This window comes from Vigna unguiculata, chromosome 4 (genome assembly GCF_037176805.1).
Source record: "Vigna unguiculata cultivar grain cowpea cultivar isolate G323 ecotype 2 chromosome 4, ASM3717680v1, whole genome shotgun sequence".
Lineage (NCBI taxonomy): Eukaryota > Viridiplantae > Streptophyta > Magnoliopsida > Fabales > Fabaceae > Vigna > Vigna unguiculata.
In genome coordinates, this window is record NC_140795.1 from 8,758,168 (window position 1) to 8,773,557 (window position 15,390).

At 30.3% G+C, this 15,390-nt stretch overlaps 2 protein-coding genes and 1 pseudogene across 3 annotated transcripts; 1 reads left to right on the forward strand and 2 right to left on the reverse strand.

Moving 5' to 3' along the window:
* Nucleotides 1–978: 978 nt before the first annotated feature.
* LOC114180450 (small ribosomal subunit protein mL104 (rPPR9)-like) lies at nucleotides 979–2,499 on the reverse strand. Its single transcript, XM_028066766.1, has one exon. It carries the CDS (start codon nucleotides 2,497–2,499, stop codon nucleotides 979–981), a length of 1,521 nt encoding a protein of 506 aa, XP_027922567.1.
* Nucleotides 2,500–4,669: 2,170 nt separating this feature from the next.
* Nucleotides 4,670–9,169, forward strand: LOC114182758 (uncharacterized; annotated as a pseudogene). The gene is made up of 4 exons (XR_014994385.1): nucleotides 4,670–6,212; nucleotides 6,493–6,595; nucleotides 8,020–8,285; nucleotides 8,796–9,169. The product of XR_014994385.1 is annotated as an uncharacterized LOC114182758 (transcript).
* Nucleotides 9,170–13,403: 4,234 nt separating this feature from the next.
* LOC146886734 (uncharacterized) lies at nucleotides 13,404–15,178 on the reverse strand. Its single transcript, XM_085671849.1, has 5 exons — nucleotides 15,076–15,178; nucleotides 14,841–14,975; nucleotides 14,541–14,636; nucleotides 14,134–14,346; nucleotides 13,404–13,717 (listed from the first exon to the last, which is right to left on the reverse strand). The coding sequence occupies exons 1-5, from the start codon at nucleotides 15,176–15,178 to the stop codon at nucleotides 13,632–13,634; spliced, it is 633 nt and encodes a 210-aa protein (XP_085527975.1). The 3' UTR covers nucleotides 13,404–13,631.
* Nucleotides 15,179–15,390: the final 212 nt, after the last annotated feature.

Below are 15,390 nucleotides of genomic sequence, written 5' to 3' on the forward strand. Positions count from 1 at the left end.
TTACAAGCATAACATTTTAATGCTTGTTTGTAATTTTTATTTTCTCTAAATTTTCTGACGTGCCTGTCAGGGTTTAGAGTAGGTTTTCTAGAATTTGAGGATCTTATTGTATAAGTTTTTCTAGAATTTGAAGGTTTTTGTACAGAAGTTTGAGACCTTTGACTGTAAGATTGGTTATATTTAGGTCTTCTTCTGGGAATAGGTTTTCTGTTTGGTCTGTTTTGATGGTATTGCTGTGGAGTGTATATCTGTTTACAAATTCCGGAATCAGAATTTTTTAGCTGTTTTTGTATTGCAATATGTGTGCAAGTGTCTTCCATTATTTTCATAATGTGTTGTATTCTTATTGAGAGGTTATTTAACATGGGAGTTACTTCGTCGTTTTTCCAGGATTCTCTAATTTTCTGACCTAATTTTCCTGGAAGTTTGAGAAACATTTTTTCTCCAACGCTTATATCATGAAAGCATCCGGCTATGGAGGCATACATGAGATAATCTTGTAGAAATTCTTTAATTTTTCCAAAATATGTTATAGACAACCTTTCTAGGTGTCCTAGATAAATTCTTTGTCTGAGTGTATTCCCATCATTTACGGATTGGGAGGTGAGTAATCTCTGTATTAGTGAACAGAAATTATAAATATTGGGACCAGGTTCTATTGCTAATGTATTTAATTCTGATGGGTATTTTTGTTTAAAGGATTCCCAACATGCTCTTGCTATATCACCTAAATAGGTTTCACCTTTGGCGATCATTTCTTGTGAAGATTGGACTTCTTTTTCGTAATGAATACCATAGTCACGGATTACAGTAGCAGTCCATTGTTCAATGTATGTTGGTAACAATTGAGGGTCAATTCCTCCTATATTTAATAAAAGATTGAGGGAAAAAGTTATGGTAAAATATAAGTATCATTATGAAACCTAAATTCTTCCAACTTCCAACAGCAACAGATTTGAATTTTGTTGCTCTAAATATTTATGTTTTGTCAATCTCCTCAGCCTTCTGAACTCTTTCAGTATTCTCCAGTAACTGACGTGCTATTTTTAGCTTGCCACACTTCTGAAACACCTGTTCAAAAATGTCTCTGGCATAAGCTGACAAAGGAATACCCTTTTCCAGCATTGATTTCACTTTCTCATAAGCAGCATCTAGTTCACCTCCTCTGCACAACTTCTGCAACTTCTGGTTCTCCAATTTTCTATCCAATTTAACACACAGATCCAACCTACCATGTTCTCTCAAAAGACTCTCCACTAAGTTGTAAGTGTCAAAATTTGGAAGCAATCCCAAACCCAACATTTCAATCAGTAAATCATAAACAACTTTCCAGTTCTTACCCTCACCATGACCATGGATCAGAGCAGCGTAGGTTAAATCATCAAGAAGACACCTGTTCTTGTTCATGATTTCAAAAACCCTGGTAGCATCCTTTAGCTTTCCCAATTTACACAGCATAAGTATAACAGAGTTATAAACAACCAACTTTAGCTTTAAGCCAAGGCTCAACATCCTCCCAAACAAATCACTAGCTTCCTTCACTTTGTGACATTCACACAATGCAGCCTTAGAAACTGCCCAAAACACTTGAACTGCAGGCTGCATTGCATCACTGTTTCCTCCCATGTTAGGAACTAATATAGTATATGGTCTCCGAGTGTTCCTCACTCTCACCTTCTCAACAGATCCTTCTTTTGCACTCGTCAAACACAGCTCCCCAATAAGCATATTAACAGCAGATCGAGTAGGGAGCACTCCAATCTTCTCCATTTGATTGAAAATCTCAAGGGCTGACTCTACTCTACCAAACTTACAAAACCCAACAATCATGTTACTGCAGGAGTAAGTATCAGGGGTTTCAATCTTGTGAAAGATTGAATGTGCAAGCTGAATCATCTCCAGAGATGATTCCCTCTTGCAGAGAACATAAAGCATGTTGTTGCACACAAGGTTATCAGGCTTACACTTGAACACAGTCTCCATATCCTCAAACAATGACAGTGCTTCCTTGATTCTTCCTTGTCTCCCCAAAAACTTGATGCAAATGGCCAATGCCTTATGCGACACTCCACCCTTGTGAAACGCCACTGTGGTCAGCAAGCATTTGATGTCGTCAAAGAGCTTTCTTCTCCCCAAGAAATCGGCCATGTACTCAACCACGGAATCATCAAAGTCAAACCCCATGTGGGACCCGGCCAAGGAGAAAAATTTCAAGGTTTTGGCCCTACCCAGTTGCTTGTAGCCCCTCAAAATGCCAAGAACGAGGTTGGAGGTTAATTCTCGTTTGTGACGAGCCAAAACGCCAGCCATGTCGCTGTGGGAGCAAGAGACAAGATCAGAGAGAAGAGAGGAAGGGTTAATGACATGAGAAGGGGGTGAATTGCTGCGTGGGATTGGGAAATTGGGGTGAGTTTGGGGAGAAGAGGAATGGAGAAATCTTGAAGAAGCTTTGAAAACATGAACAGCGAAAACAGCGGCATTTCGAGGCCTGCAAAGCATTACAGTTTGAAAGAAAAGTGTTATGAGTTTCTGCTTTTCTTTCTTTCTTGGGTGGATCAAATTTCAGGTTGGAAAAACTGCAAATGGGTCATTTGCATTTACACACTCCAACCTGGTTAAATCGTCCTAGAATCGGTTATGAGTTGGTAAACTCAGTCAAACTCTTGTATCGAAGGGTTTAGGATTTAGAGGATAGAATTTAGCAGCTCAGTTGAACCTCAGAAAAAAAAAACGACAAAAAAGATAGTGATTTGTTTGTTTGTAGTTGACTTGTGTATAAAGAACTCACACCGGACATTTTGATCGTAGATGCATGTGCAGGATTCTGTCGTGCCATTATCTAAGTTAAATTATCTATTCATTCACATTTTTGTTGGAAAATATAGATTTAGTCTTTTTCTTTTTTGTGTCTTAGTTTAAATTTTGTTTAAAAAATTTAACGCAATCAGTTTTTTCTTTTTTGTTAATATTATAGTATCAATATATTTTGTTGTAAAGAGGTGTTATATATCGTGATTTTTTGATTTTTATATTAATAAAAATTAAAAATTTGTTATGTAAGAATGATTAAATGATGTGATTTGATTCTTATATTTTTATTTTGTTTCAATTTTTAATTTTTTTACTAATATGTTAGAGGATGTCACGAGTCGTCTTATTATTTTATTAATTTTTTTCTTTTTTTATTTAAAAAAATTAAAAATTATTACATGTGTTGTACCACATGACATAGTAATAGTAGTAACAGTGTGATATGGTCGTGATAATATTATGTATCACATCTAAGTGCTTTATTTTAATATCAATTTGATTCTTGTATTTTCATTTTGTTATAATTTTAAAAAAAAATAAGCAATTTCGTAGATCTCTAAATTAAAATAAAATATGATTTTATATAAATGGTATACAAATATTTTTATTAAAATTAAAATTGATATTTTTATTGTTTTTTGTGGTTGAAGATAAACAAGTATGTTTAAAATGGAGCTTTATTTTGCTTTGTATTTGCATACACTTATGTTAAATTTTATTTTTCTCTATTTATGAAATTCATGTTGCTTTGATTACATATGATACATTTTATTATACGAGTTTGTTCTTACACTAATTATATGAATTTAACAATACGTATTAGACAAGTCTATTAATACACAAATTTATATGAGTCATATTAGACAAATCTTTTGTGGTTGAAGATAAACAATTATGTTTAAATGGAGCTTTATTTTGCTTTGTATTTGCAAACACTTATGTTAAACTTTATTTTTTTTTCTCTAATTATGAAATTCATGTTGCTTTGATTACATATGACACATTTTTATTATACAGGTTTGTTCATACACTAATTTATATGAGTTTAACAATACATATTAAACAAGTCTATCCATACATAAATTAGATGAGTCTATTAATGCACATTAGACGAGTTTGTCCATATACTAATTAAATGAACCTATCATTACATATTAGACAAGTTTATCCATGTGCTAGTTAGATGTATTTAAAAAAAATATTGGATGGGTCACTCCATAAATTAATTAGACAAGTCTATGAATATTCATTAGACAAGTTTGTCTATGCATCTATTAGAATTCTCAACATTTCTATCATTATATTGACATAAGATGAACTCTATAAACAAATATAAAGGTTTTAGAAATACAAATTGGGAGGCAGTTTAGAAGTTATATAGATTGAACCCCAAATTTGTTAAATAGGTTTTTGGTTTTTTATTTTGTTTTTAAATTTTAATCTCAAATTTTAAAAATATGTGTATTTAAATTTTTAATTAAAATCTGTTAAATTTATTTAATGATTCAAACATAGTTTATAATATATTTATACGGTTCAACATATTTTTTCTTCTGTATTAAATTATTAATTAAAAAATATGTTTAATACGTTAAATAAATTTAATAAATTTTAATAAAAAATTTAACAAAATTTTAATTAGAAAGACAGAAGAGAGACTCCGATTTTTACCAAAAATTTAAAATGTAGTAAAAAAAAATTGGTGTGAACACTCATTTCTCATTCGATTTTCTCTCCATTCACTTCAAAACACAGTTTTACTCTTTCGCCGTCGTGGCAGTGGCACGAGCTCGTGCAATTCCCCCTTTTCTCAAGATTCTCTTTGTCTATCTATTCACTATTTGAATTGAATGTAATGCTTCTCTATAAACGATTAGAGTCTCTTTGTTTTGGTTTTACTCACCGTTGTCTATTGTTTATGCTCAATCCCTATTCTTGTTATTTGAATTAATATCATTGTTTTAATCAAGACCTATTCTTGTGCTCTTAATCCTCGTTGTCTTTAGGGTTCTCTTCGCCATGCTTGTCATTGTGATGTTAAATGAGTGAGCGACTATTGTGTTCAAGTAAACTGTTGTGTTGAGGCTTATGTACATTTCATGGTATTTGTTCTTTTATTCTCATCAAGAAACAGAGAATCGGAGTTTTGTTTTATTTTTTGCTTAATTTTTTTTGTTGGGTCTGTTGACGATGCGTGCAAATATGCGTTTAGGTGTTCTATTTGTCAATCCACCCCATTCAGTGGTTTTAACTGTCTAACTCGATTGAGTTGTTTTTGGATGTTATGGAGAAAGAAAATGTGAATGCTACCTTTAATTTTGAGTGTGTTGAGATACTGGGATAAATGAGCACACGTTATTTGTGGGCTTTGATTTAAGCAGCGACTATAGCGCTGTTGCATGGCACAATTCCTAGATCTGCATTCACTTCATACGTTGCGATATGGTTTTGAGATTCTAGCAATTTGTTCTACTTTTGTGTTAATTTGTTAAATCAGTTTTCGTTTTCTTCTTGCAGAGCTTCGTCCTCCTTTGCATCTTCATGCTTTGTCTCTGTTTAGTTGGTCCTTCCAGGTTCTGTAAATTTATTACTTTCTAGGGTTTTTTGTTGTGCAGATATTATTTTAGAATAGGCTGGAAGTTGAAAGATATTGTTGTCCAAGGGGATAATAATCAACTTTTTCTTCATGTAGTTTGTTCAATAGTGTGCAGTTTAATATCCTACATGTACTGATATTCTTTGTTTTGGTATTATATCCATGAGGTTGATAAACAGATCGATAAGCTGGCGATGCTACTTCAAAAGCTAAAGGTATCCACTATCTTTATTGTTTGTTACTTTCCAGCAGCAAGATCTCATTTATAAACTAAAAGTACATCTTCCAAGAAGCTAATGAGGAGTCAAAAGCTGTTACAAAAGCCCCTGCCATGAAAGGTTTGTGTCACAATGCAATGTTATTTTTTTGGTTACATCAAGTGCAATGTTTTGTTTTTTAATTGAAATCATCCGTTTTGAATTCAGTTGTAAGATTTTCTGGTATAGGTGCTGACAATGTATTAACTTGGGAGTGTCATAGCTAGACACATGACATTTTTTTAATATACTGCATTTGTTACTAACACTAAATGTGAGTAAAATTTGATACTCTTTACAGCAATGAATCAAATCTGTTACTAAATCTTGTGCCATTAAACTTATATTAGGATGCAATGGTATACTAAATCTGTAGAGGTTCGTGCATCGAACCCTATTTCAGTTCCGAAGAATGTGTTTATATTAAAGAAAGTTGTTGTTCTCCCAATTGCATTCAATTTGATTTGTCCTTTGTGGGTTGCATCCTTAGGTTCGAAAATCCCTTATTTTAAAAACCCTAGCTCGAGCTCCAATCGCCTCTACACCCGGTAAGAATTTCTAATGCGTTTATGCAATGTCGTAAAGTGTTTAGTTTCAGCCTTGTCATTGATTTATGTGTTTTGCTTCTGAGTTGAATATGTTGAAGAAATTTGATTATGCTATTTGTGTCTAAAAGGTAAGCTTTTTTTCCTTTCTGTGAGTTACGGTGTTGCCTTTCTTTGCCTTAACAGATAGCATTATTTTTCCATTTTGATTCAACTGAATGATTGTTGTTTTGATGATATTTTACTCAAGTTTCTCTAGATAATGTTTTCTTAATTCTTTCAGGAGTTTCTTTTCTTCAAATATGGATGAGAGCATGAAACAGTTCCAAAAAAAATTAACAGAATTGGAAGTGGAAGCTGAGCACCATCTTTTAGCCCGACAACAGGTAATTCAAATTTATGAATTGAAGTTGATTATGTTTTTTCAAAGACTTATAAACTAAGTAAGTAATAAAATTCATTAAAAAGGAGTAAACTCTAGCTTCTAACTTTTTCCTTGGTTTGTATGAAGTATGTATGTCAGAATCTATTGTTGTATTCAAATATTGTCTTGGGAACATGATATGGATGAATTTGAGACACTTTACTCACATCTAATGTATTCTTCTTTTACTTTCCTTAATGTTGCCTTCTTCCAAGGTTTTTACACAAATTTATGGTGAAAACATCCTGCTCGTTTCATAAATGAATAAGTATAATAAGAGTCTGGTACATAGTTCCTCGAATTTCAATCATATCTCCTCAAGATGAAATAGTTTTGTAGCATATTAATCATGGAAAACTACAGATTAGCATCTTGAGATCTGTGTCTTGTACAACTTTGTCTCTTGACTTCAAAAGGCATGTTTAGATTCTCAAGGTTCTCAAAATGCAGAAACTTCTTATGTTAATTTTTCTGTTAAAATTTGACAAACTCCGTCAGGTGATTGACACGTGACTAGCATGTCACCCTGATGTGTTTAATCATGTGCAACTTAACCATATATAATTTTAGAATGGTTTATTTCTTTTAAGTTGCACATGATTAAAACATTTGTTAATCATGATCTACTTTTAAAAGGGTGTATAAGTTTCATCAATAAGTGTGATGTGTAAAACTATTAATATTGATTAAAAGGGTTATAACTGTTAACCATGATGGAGACATAAAAACTAAGCATAGAAGTACTGGAATCAGAAGAACTATAGGCAAAACTATACAGGAAGATTTAAAGGTCAATCATTTGTCTATATTATTGTAGAACACAACAATGTTTGATCTATAAGTTACAAACGTAGCTTTTGAAAAAATATGGTATAATAGCTTCTTTTTTTCCGAAAGAAGCTTTTAGCTAAGCACACCCCCTAAGTGACAAAAACTATATTTAACCTTGACCCATCTACCAAAGTTGTTGGGCAACTAACTCTCCTAAATTATGAAACCTTAGTGTTGGTTGTTGTAATTGTTCTTTGATTAGATGTCTTTGGTGTTACATTTCTTTTTTCCCTAGTATCATTGGTATACTGTCCATTCTACTATCCACTATATTACCCTCTGCAATAAGTTAAAACAGAACTCAATTTGCACACCAAAAGCTACGAAAAGCCAACTAAAGTGCCAAATGAGTTTTGTCAGTCAGTTTGGATTCACAAAGTAACTAATTACTTGATCCCAATGTTATTTCCTTATTACTATGTACAAAAATCACTTTAATACCACAATGCCAATCAACATTATTATTATTTTTTGTTTACTATGCCTATAAAAGCTTCTTTTTAATTGCTTTTCTATCAAATGTGTTATACAATTCTCCCTTTTGGAAAAATACAGCTGGTTGAGAATGATAGATTGAGAAATGGGAATAGAGAAGCACTTACTGCATTAAGGAAAAGGGCTCGGACAACAACGAGCAGTGTTCCATCTCCTTTCGAGTCAATGATGAGGGGAGTTCCTGAGAGCTAAAGACCTTTGGTTCAGGAGGTTTGCAACACCTGTGGCAACCATAACACTTCTGAGCCGACATGGATGATGTTTCCAGGAACAGATCTGTTTGCCAGAATACAAGTTTCATGCAGCTCATACTATATTGGAAACATGTTTTTGGCCACCCTATTCTCTAACCATTTGAAAAATACTAAAAGAAAGTCAGAAAATTTCCCTAGATGTTCACCCACTTTGGTTATCTTCAGTCATTGTAATTGCAATTGCTGCAACAATGAAAAGAATGTAATTTTACGTAAATGTGGCTTTTGTCTAATGCGCTGTTGCGGTTTCAAAATGCTAATGCCACTTAAAAGAACTATTCTTTGTGTAGAACTATATCTGAATTGTTGACACGGGACTTTATGATTATTTTTTATATTAATTTATGTTTAATTGTGTAATACATAATCTTTACTTATATAAGCAAATGACATGACACCAACATTATAGTTTATAGGTTGTGTTGAGACTGACTATCTCCATTCATGTTCTTTTATTGATCGTTACTATTATAATTGTCCAAACTTTGAACTATAGCTATAAGTGAAGTCCTTTTATCGAAAACTTATTTTCAATAAAAATTGCTTGCTATACTTTTTTACTGACCATGTAATTATTTACAGATCAAGCGAAGCTTGACTTTGAGTCAAAGAAACTACAGAGCATTATGAAGGAAAAAGCTTACCTTCTATCCGAGTCAGGTGTTCTTGCAGACAAGATAAGCCCTGGAGTGCTCAAAACGCTTGTAACCTTAAATGACAAGAGAAAGTAAGATGCCTTGACTTGCTATGAGTAAAAGCTTGTCGTTGCATTGTCAACTAGGTGGAAAATGTCAGTGTTTTCTGGGAGAATCTTTCTTGGAGCATTTAGGTTAAGTCAGTTATCTAGTCTGTTACTGCAAGTGTGTACATTTTTTTCCCAAGTTTATATACTATCAGTACTACACTCAATCCTAGAAATGGAACTATTGTTGCTTGTCTGCCTTAACTTATTTTGATGAAACAATAACTTATTTTAACAAACTCTCTTGAGATAGATTTTTTTTACGCTTTAAAAAAGAGGCTATACCAAACATGGACCTGATTCTTAATTTGTTATGTGGACCTTGCATTTTCCCTAGCCAGATGTGGGGTCTTTATCATCTAATGGCATTAAACCAACCTCTTCTCCAACCTTGTAACCAAGTCATGAATTTAGAACCAATGAAGAAGAATGATGTCTCGGCTCAGTTTAATATTATGTAATTATTACCTGTTTCGTGCAAAATTATGAGTTGTGGTAGCCTGGGGTGGGGATTAAACAGGAATTGGATCAGACAGATTTGGGTTAGTTTATCATAATATGGCAAATTAAAAGTTTGGTTTTTTTTTTTTGTTAGTTTCTAATGGTGCTTCAAATAAGATTGTCACTGAAGTTGGATATTTGTGGGAAAAGTGTTAAATTGAGCTTGAACCATTGACTTTGGTAAAGTCAGAGAATCTAGCATTCGACAACCATGTGGTTTCCACGTTCCCATTTTGTTGTGGTCCCCATTGGAGGAAGATCTTTATATTGAGTGGAATGATTGCATTAGAAAATGAACACATGTTTCACCAAGAAAGATATTGTTGGACAGTCTGGAAAGGATTGTAATATGAACAAAGGGATTGTGATCTTACAAAGTGTTTCCAGAAAAGATAGGAGAAATTAAAGTGTTGGGATAATTCCAACACTTCATGGAAGGTGTTGTCACCAATCAAACAATTGAAGTTTTAGCATGCTACTCACTTTTCCTATTACTTATTTTTAGGTGAGGTGGTCCAAACCTCTATCTTTAGGGTTAAAGATATGTGGGAACTAAAGTAGTTTGGTGGGAAGAACAAGGCAATAGTTCTAGGGAGTGAGTAATGATGTTATGTAACATTTTCCTACTTCTCTCACTGCTCTTCCTATTACTTTGTTGCATAGGAAAAAAATTAAATGAACAAAAAATGTATTTAATCCCTTAAAGTTAAAAATGTATTTAAGAGGATAATGTAAGATTTAGAATTATTGTAAGATGTAATGTTTGTGGAATTCAAGTATTCATGTAGCTATTAAGATTTGTGTTTCAAATTTCTTGAATACTAAAAAAATGTAGTATATCTAATCAACGAATTGTTTTTCTTGAAAACATTTTTTTCTTCTTTTTTGTTTAATAAGTGGAGGGGTATTCATGGGGTTACATTATCGATGATTTAATCTGACCCAGACCCAGTTCAATCCATTTAAACCAGGCTGAGTTTTATTTTGATTGTGTCAAAACTGATTTAACCTAAACTAATTCACTATTGAATGATGAGTTTAATATAAAGGATTCAATATTTACTTTTATACTTATATTATAGATAAATTATATAGTGTTTTTTTTTAAATTAGTTTAGAAAAACTTCTAATTAATACATATTGACTTATTTAAATATTGGTTATATTTTTATAAAAATTATGTTAATGTTTAATCAAGTTAATACTTGAAAGTTATAATTTTTGTCAAAAAAAAAAGAAAAATTTAAAAAACTTCTCTATCTCAATCCATTATTTATTTATTTATTTATTTTTCTATTTCAATCATCTTCATATTAAAAACATGCAATATGGGATGAGAAGACAAACCTTCCATTGCCACGTCATCGTGGTCGTAAAAGGGCTATGCAATTTATTAGCAGTTTTCTTTCTACACTTCCATTATTATTAAATGCACTAGCTATTATTGGAAAAATATTAAAATATATTTATTCTTCTATGTCATCATTGTTCTCTATCGCAAAGGAAAAAAAAAAAACTTGTTTCATACACATTTAATGTGTTTCAAAAATGTTCTAAATCTTTTTTCAAAAATTGTATTTTAAAAAGTATTGTACGTGTTCCTAAAAATGTCTTACGAAAAGTTTATTCTGAAAAACTCTTTTGAAGTATTTTTCATGTGTTCTAGAATTCTGAACACTTTATTTCGAAGATCCTATTTTAAAAATCATGTTTAGAAATTTCAAAAAATTTATTCTGAAACGCTTTTACAATAGATAATCCAAAAAGTCACTTTTATAAAAGATTATTTGGAAATGATAGGTGTGTAATTAGAAATTATTTTAAAATTTCTCATCTTTCAAATTTTTTTAATTAATAAATGTTTATTAGTCTTTATTCCTCAACTTGAAATTAATGTATTTAGATATTGCCATTATTATGTTATCAAAATCATCTGACTTACCACGTGAATTATAAATATGACATAACAGCCACATTAATTTTTTTACGTAAATTTTGTTTTTAATTCTTAAAATTTTTAATAAAACTACTTTTAGTTTCTTAACATTTGTTCATGGGTTTTAGTCCTCCAATAATATTTTTTTATGAAGTCTATTTCCTCAATTTTTGTATTTAACATCGTCTTTAATCTCTCAATTGAAGTTTAATGTGACAATGTCTTTAATTTTAAGGTACTACAAAGTTTTTGATTTTAAGGTACTACATAGCTATTGATTTTTAGGCTATTTAGATAATATTTTTTCCTTTGTGAGACAGTGTCTACATTATTTGAAGTATATAAATCTAGAATGATACAAACATTTGTATTCATAATAATTTAAGGATTAAATAATTTTTTGGTATGTATAAAAAGAATACCATACTGAAATTGTTTTTTTACCATAAATTTCAGTGTTCTATACTAAACTATTGAATAAGCAAATTTAGTCATGGTATTGACTTTGTTACTTTTTTGAATAAACTGTATATTTTAAAAAATACTTTGGTAATGCTTTTTTAATATAGTAATATTTATATTTTTAGGTTGTATTTATGTATTTATACATATGTATTCATATTTTACTTTTAATAATTACGACATATACCATGTATAATGTGTGTATATTATTTTGAATATAACTTTAAAATTGTTATTTAATTCTATTTCTATTTAATTAGATAAAAAAACACGTAATATTTTTAAAATATACCATTTTATATAAATTAAAATTTTATATAAATTAAAAGGTAAAATGACTTATTTACATGAATTAACCTTAAATCAACACCCACATTGTTGATAAAAATTACAATAACGATATATTTTTAATATATATGATTGGAAAATGCTTGTTGACTTTTAATTTTAGGCAAGTTTGTTAACGTTAGCTCCACTATAACATAGAAATAAAATGGTTAAATATATACAAAATTAATTATAATAAAAAAAGAATTTCACAAGTTATTAATATTTTTTTATATTTATGATTAGGTAGAAATTATTCTTGTATAATCTAGAATAATCTATGCTATCTATACTTTTTTACTATTATTTATATTTCTATATTAATATATAAGTTAATTCTTCATTTTGGTGTTCAATTTATTTTTCATTTTCTAATGTTATCGTTAATTATTTGTTTTAAGTGATTTTTAAACATTTGACCCTATTTTTTATTTGACCATTTTGAAATTTAATCATTTTTTAAAATTAAAATAACTTTTGATAAAAAAGTTACCTACAAAAATAATAATAATTATCCATAATAAATTACAAATAAAAATTACCTATAATAAAAAGGTGAAGACACATGTTATGTGTTTTCTCACATATATATATATATATATATATATATATATATATATATATATATATATATATATATATATATATATATATATATATATATATATATATATATATATCATTTTTTTGTGTGTGTAGATAAATAAGGTAATTATGAGTATTGATAATTACGAGTATTATATATTTTATAATTACAATTAAAAAATTCTTTTTTCTTTGTTTTCACGTCCACTCCAAAGAGGAGTTGCATCCTTTACAAGTAAAAGATTATGTGACTCTCTTATGTAGTTTTTGAAATAGTGTATTTCTTTTATCAAAACATCATCACTTAGAAATTAAAGAGAAACAAAATAAATTTATAAGATTTATGGATCAAATTCCTCTACACTACCATATATAATAATGTCCATTTCTCAATCATTATAAGGATGTATATTTAAAAATATTTAAGATCATGATTTTCACAAGATAATTTTTTGTGAAAATTTTATATTTACAACACAATATTTTTGTATAGGATAGATTAGTGTAACTAATTACTTCATTAAGTTTATCAAATAATTTAGGATGAGATTAACAAATTTAGACTATATACTTATATAGTTAACAAAATTTTGCATATAAATGACAACTAACAAATACACAGATTGTTAAGCTTATAACAATGTTGCCAAAAAAAAAATGAAGTTCCCACCCCTGCAAAGTCATGTAACTCGAAATAAAATAATGATTACCTATATTAATGTACAAATACCTTCGGCAAAATTGGAATGATAAATGAAATCTTTTTTTAAATGATTTGTGGAACAATTCAACTTTAAGACTTCATAACTAACCTAGATTCCCCATAAAAACTACAGTGAACCTTGAACTGTGCTAAAAACATTGATTAATAAGGCCTAAATTTTCTGGCAGCTCTCATCTGCTGTAGACGTTTTTTATCCTCCTCAAATTTGCTCTGCAGTGTCATGATCTCTGCAAACAAAATAAGAAGGGTTTATCTCACCTTGATCACCAACAATAACAAAAATCTAATCAAAATCAATTTAAACAGTTACTAGGTTTTGATTTCCAACAACTTGAGCTAAGAAACAAAATGAGATATAAAGCATGATATACATGAAATCATATAATTCCTTAAGCAGTTCCAACCAATAGCAACATGAGATCCATTTCATGAATATCCAATATGGGAATAGAAATGGAAAAACATTACGGTTTTTTTTACTTACACATTAAGGAATTCATTAGAAACAAAAGAAAAGCAAATGACATCAGCTTCTAAATTTTTTTTATCCGAACTTTGATAGAAAACTCCCTAATTAATGAAATTTGTTTGACATAAACAGAACAACTTTTAGGTCACTTTCAAAAACAAATACATATTTTACCATTTCTCTGTGCTTCTCTCTTTTGAAATCGGTAGAAATCAAGACCAACTTCTTTATGTTTCTTTTTGGTCATTTTGTTCTCCATGGCTGCTTGAGCAACCGAACCCACTGCAATTCCAGTTTCAGAATCAGTAGTTTTCTTTCTACCTTTATGGTGTACAACAACTGTCCACCCCCCTTCAGCAGCAAGGGCTTCTTTTTCTTTTCTTTCTTGCAATCATAAATAAATCATTACATGTAAAACAAAAATAAAGACAAAACAATGTGGGATCATTCGTACGATATGAAAAATAAAAGCCTAAACATTTATGGAATTCAAAAACATGCTTATGAATCAGTGCTTAATATGACAAGTGTGTCTAATCATTCTGTTGTCATTACATGCATGTTTGTCAAAACAATTACCTCTTCCAGTTTCTCTTGATGAGCAATTATAAAGTCATCAATTTGATGCTGCAATACTTCCAATCCTGGTCTGCTTTGATGGTATTCCATGATCCATTCTGTAGTTTCAGAAGTACCCATTCAGAAACTATTGTTAGTAAATTGGTGACAAATATGGACAGAAAACAAAGGTGCATCACAATCCATTCGATCAACAGATTGAAAGAAAGATATCTCTAAATGTTCAAACATGTTATGAATGTCTAATGTTTGGAGTTTTAAATCAAACGAAAAGAAATGCACTTAATATTAACAATTCATACTTTTCATTCCTTTTGAGCGGTCATCATCTACGGAGGAAATAGTATAAACTTCCTTCAGATTGTTGTACCCTTCTCCCTTATCCTGGGAATTTCTATCCTCCTGTTTTCTTTTTTTCTTATCTTTCTTTGACCTACCTACATCATAAAAGTTGTCAAGAGGGAAACCAATGCATAAGTTTAAATATTACATTCCAAAATGACAAAACGAATTAAACTAGAAAATGTATTTTCTTACAGGGTTTGGTAACTGCTCCAGTATCCAAATCTCTATGACCACCAATATCTTGGATCTCCTCAGCACTAGAATGACAATTATCTACTACTTCAACTGTAACCATTTAACCAAATATGTTGAACATGATCAGGATGACATAGTTAAAGTACTTTTTATAAAAAGATGTCTATACCAAATGCCAGTTTCCAGTTTTATTATTTCTCAATAAACGTCTCTTTTTATTGCTATTCTTTACCATTGTCTCATTGAGGGGGAGCTTCTCTATTAAAACATTTTTCATATGATCAAAACAAGGGGAGAAAAAGTTTAAACGTT

Coding starts and splice junctions, on each gene's coding strand:
- LOC114180450 (XM_028066766.1), bottom strand. CDS start 2,499: ATGCTTTGCAGGCCTCGAAATGCCGCTGTTTTCGCTGTTCATGTTTTC.
- LOC146886734 (XM_085671849.1), bottom strand. CDS start 15,178: ATGGTTACAGTTGAAGTAGTAGATAATTGTCATTCTAGTGCTGAGGAG. Junction 14,976..15,075: donor TGGAGCAGTTACCAAACCCT/GTAAGAAAATAC, acceptor TTTATGATGTAG/GTAGGTCAAAGAAAGATAAG. Junction 14,347..14,540: donor TCATCAAGAGAAACTGGAAG/AGGTAATTGTTT, acceptor ATTTATGATTGC/AAGAAAGAAAAGAAAAAGAA.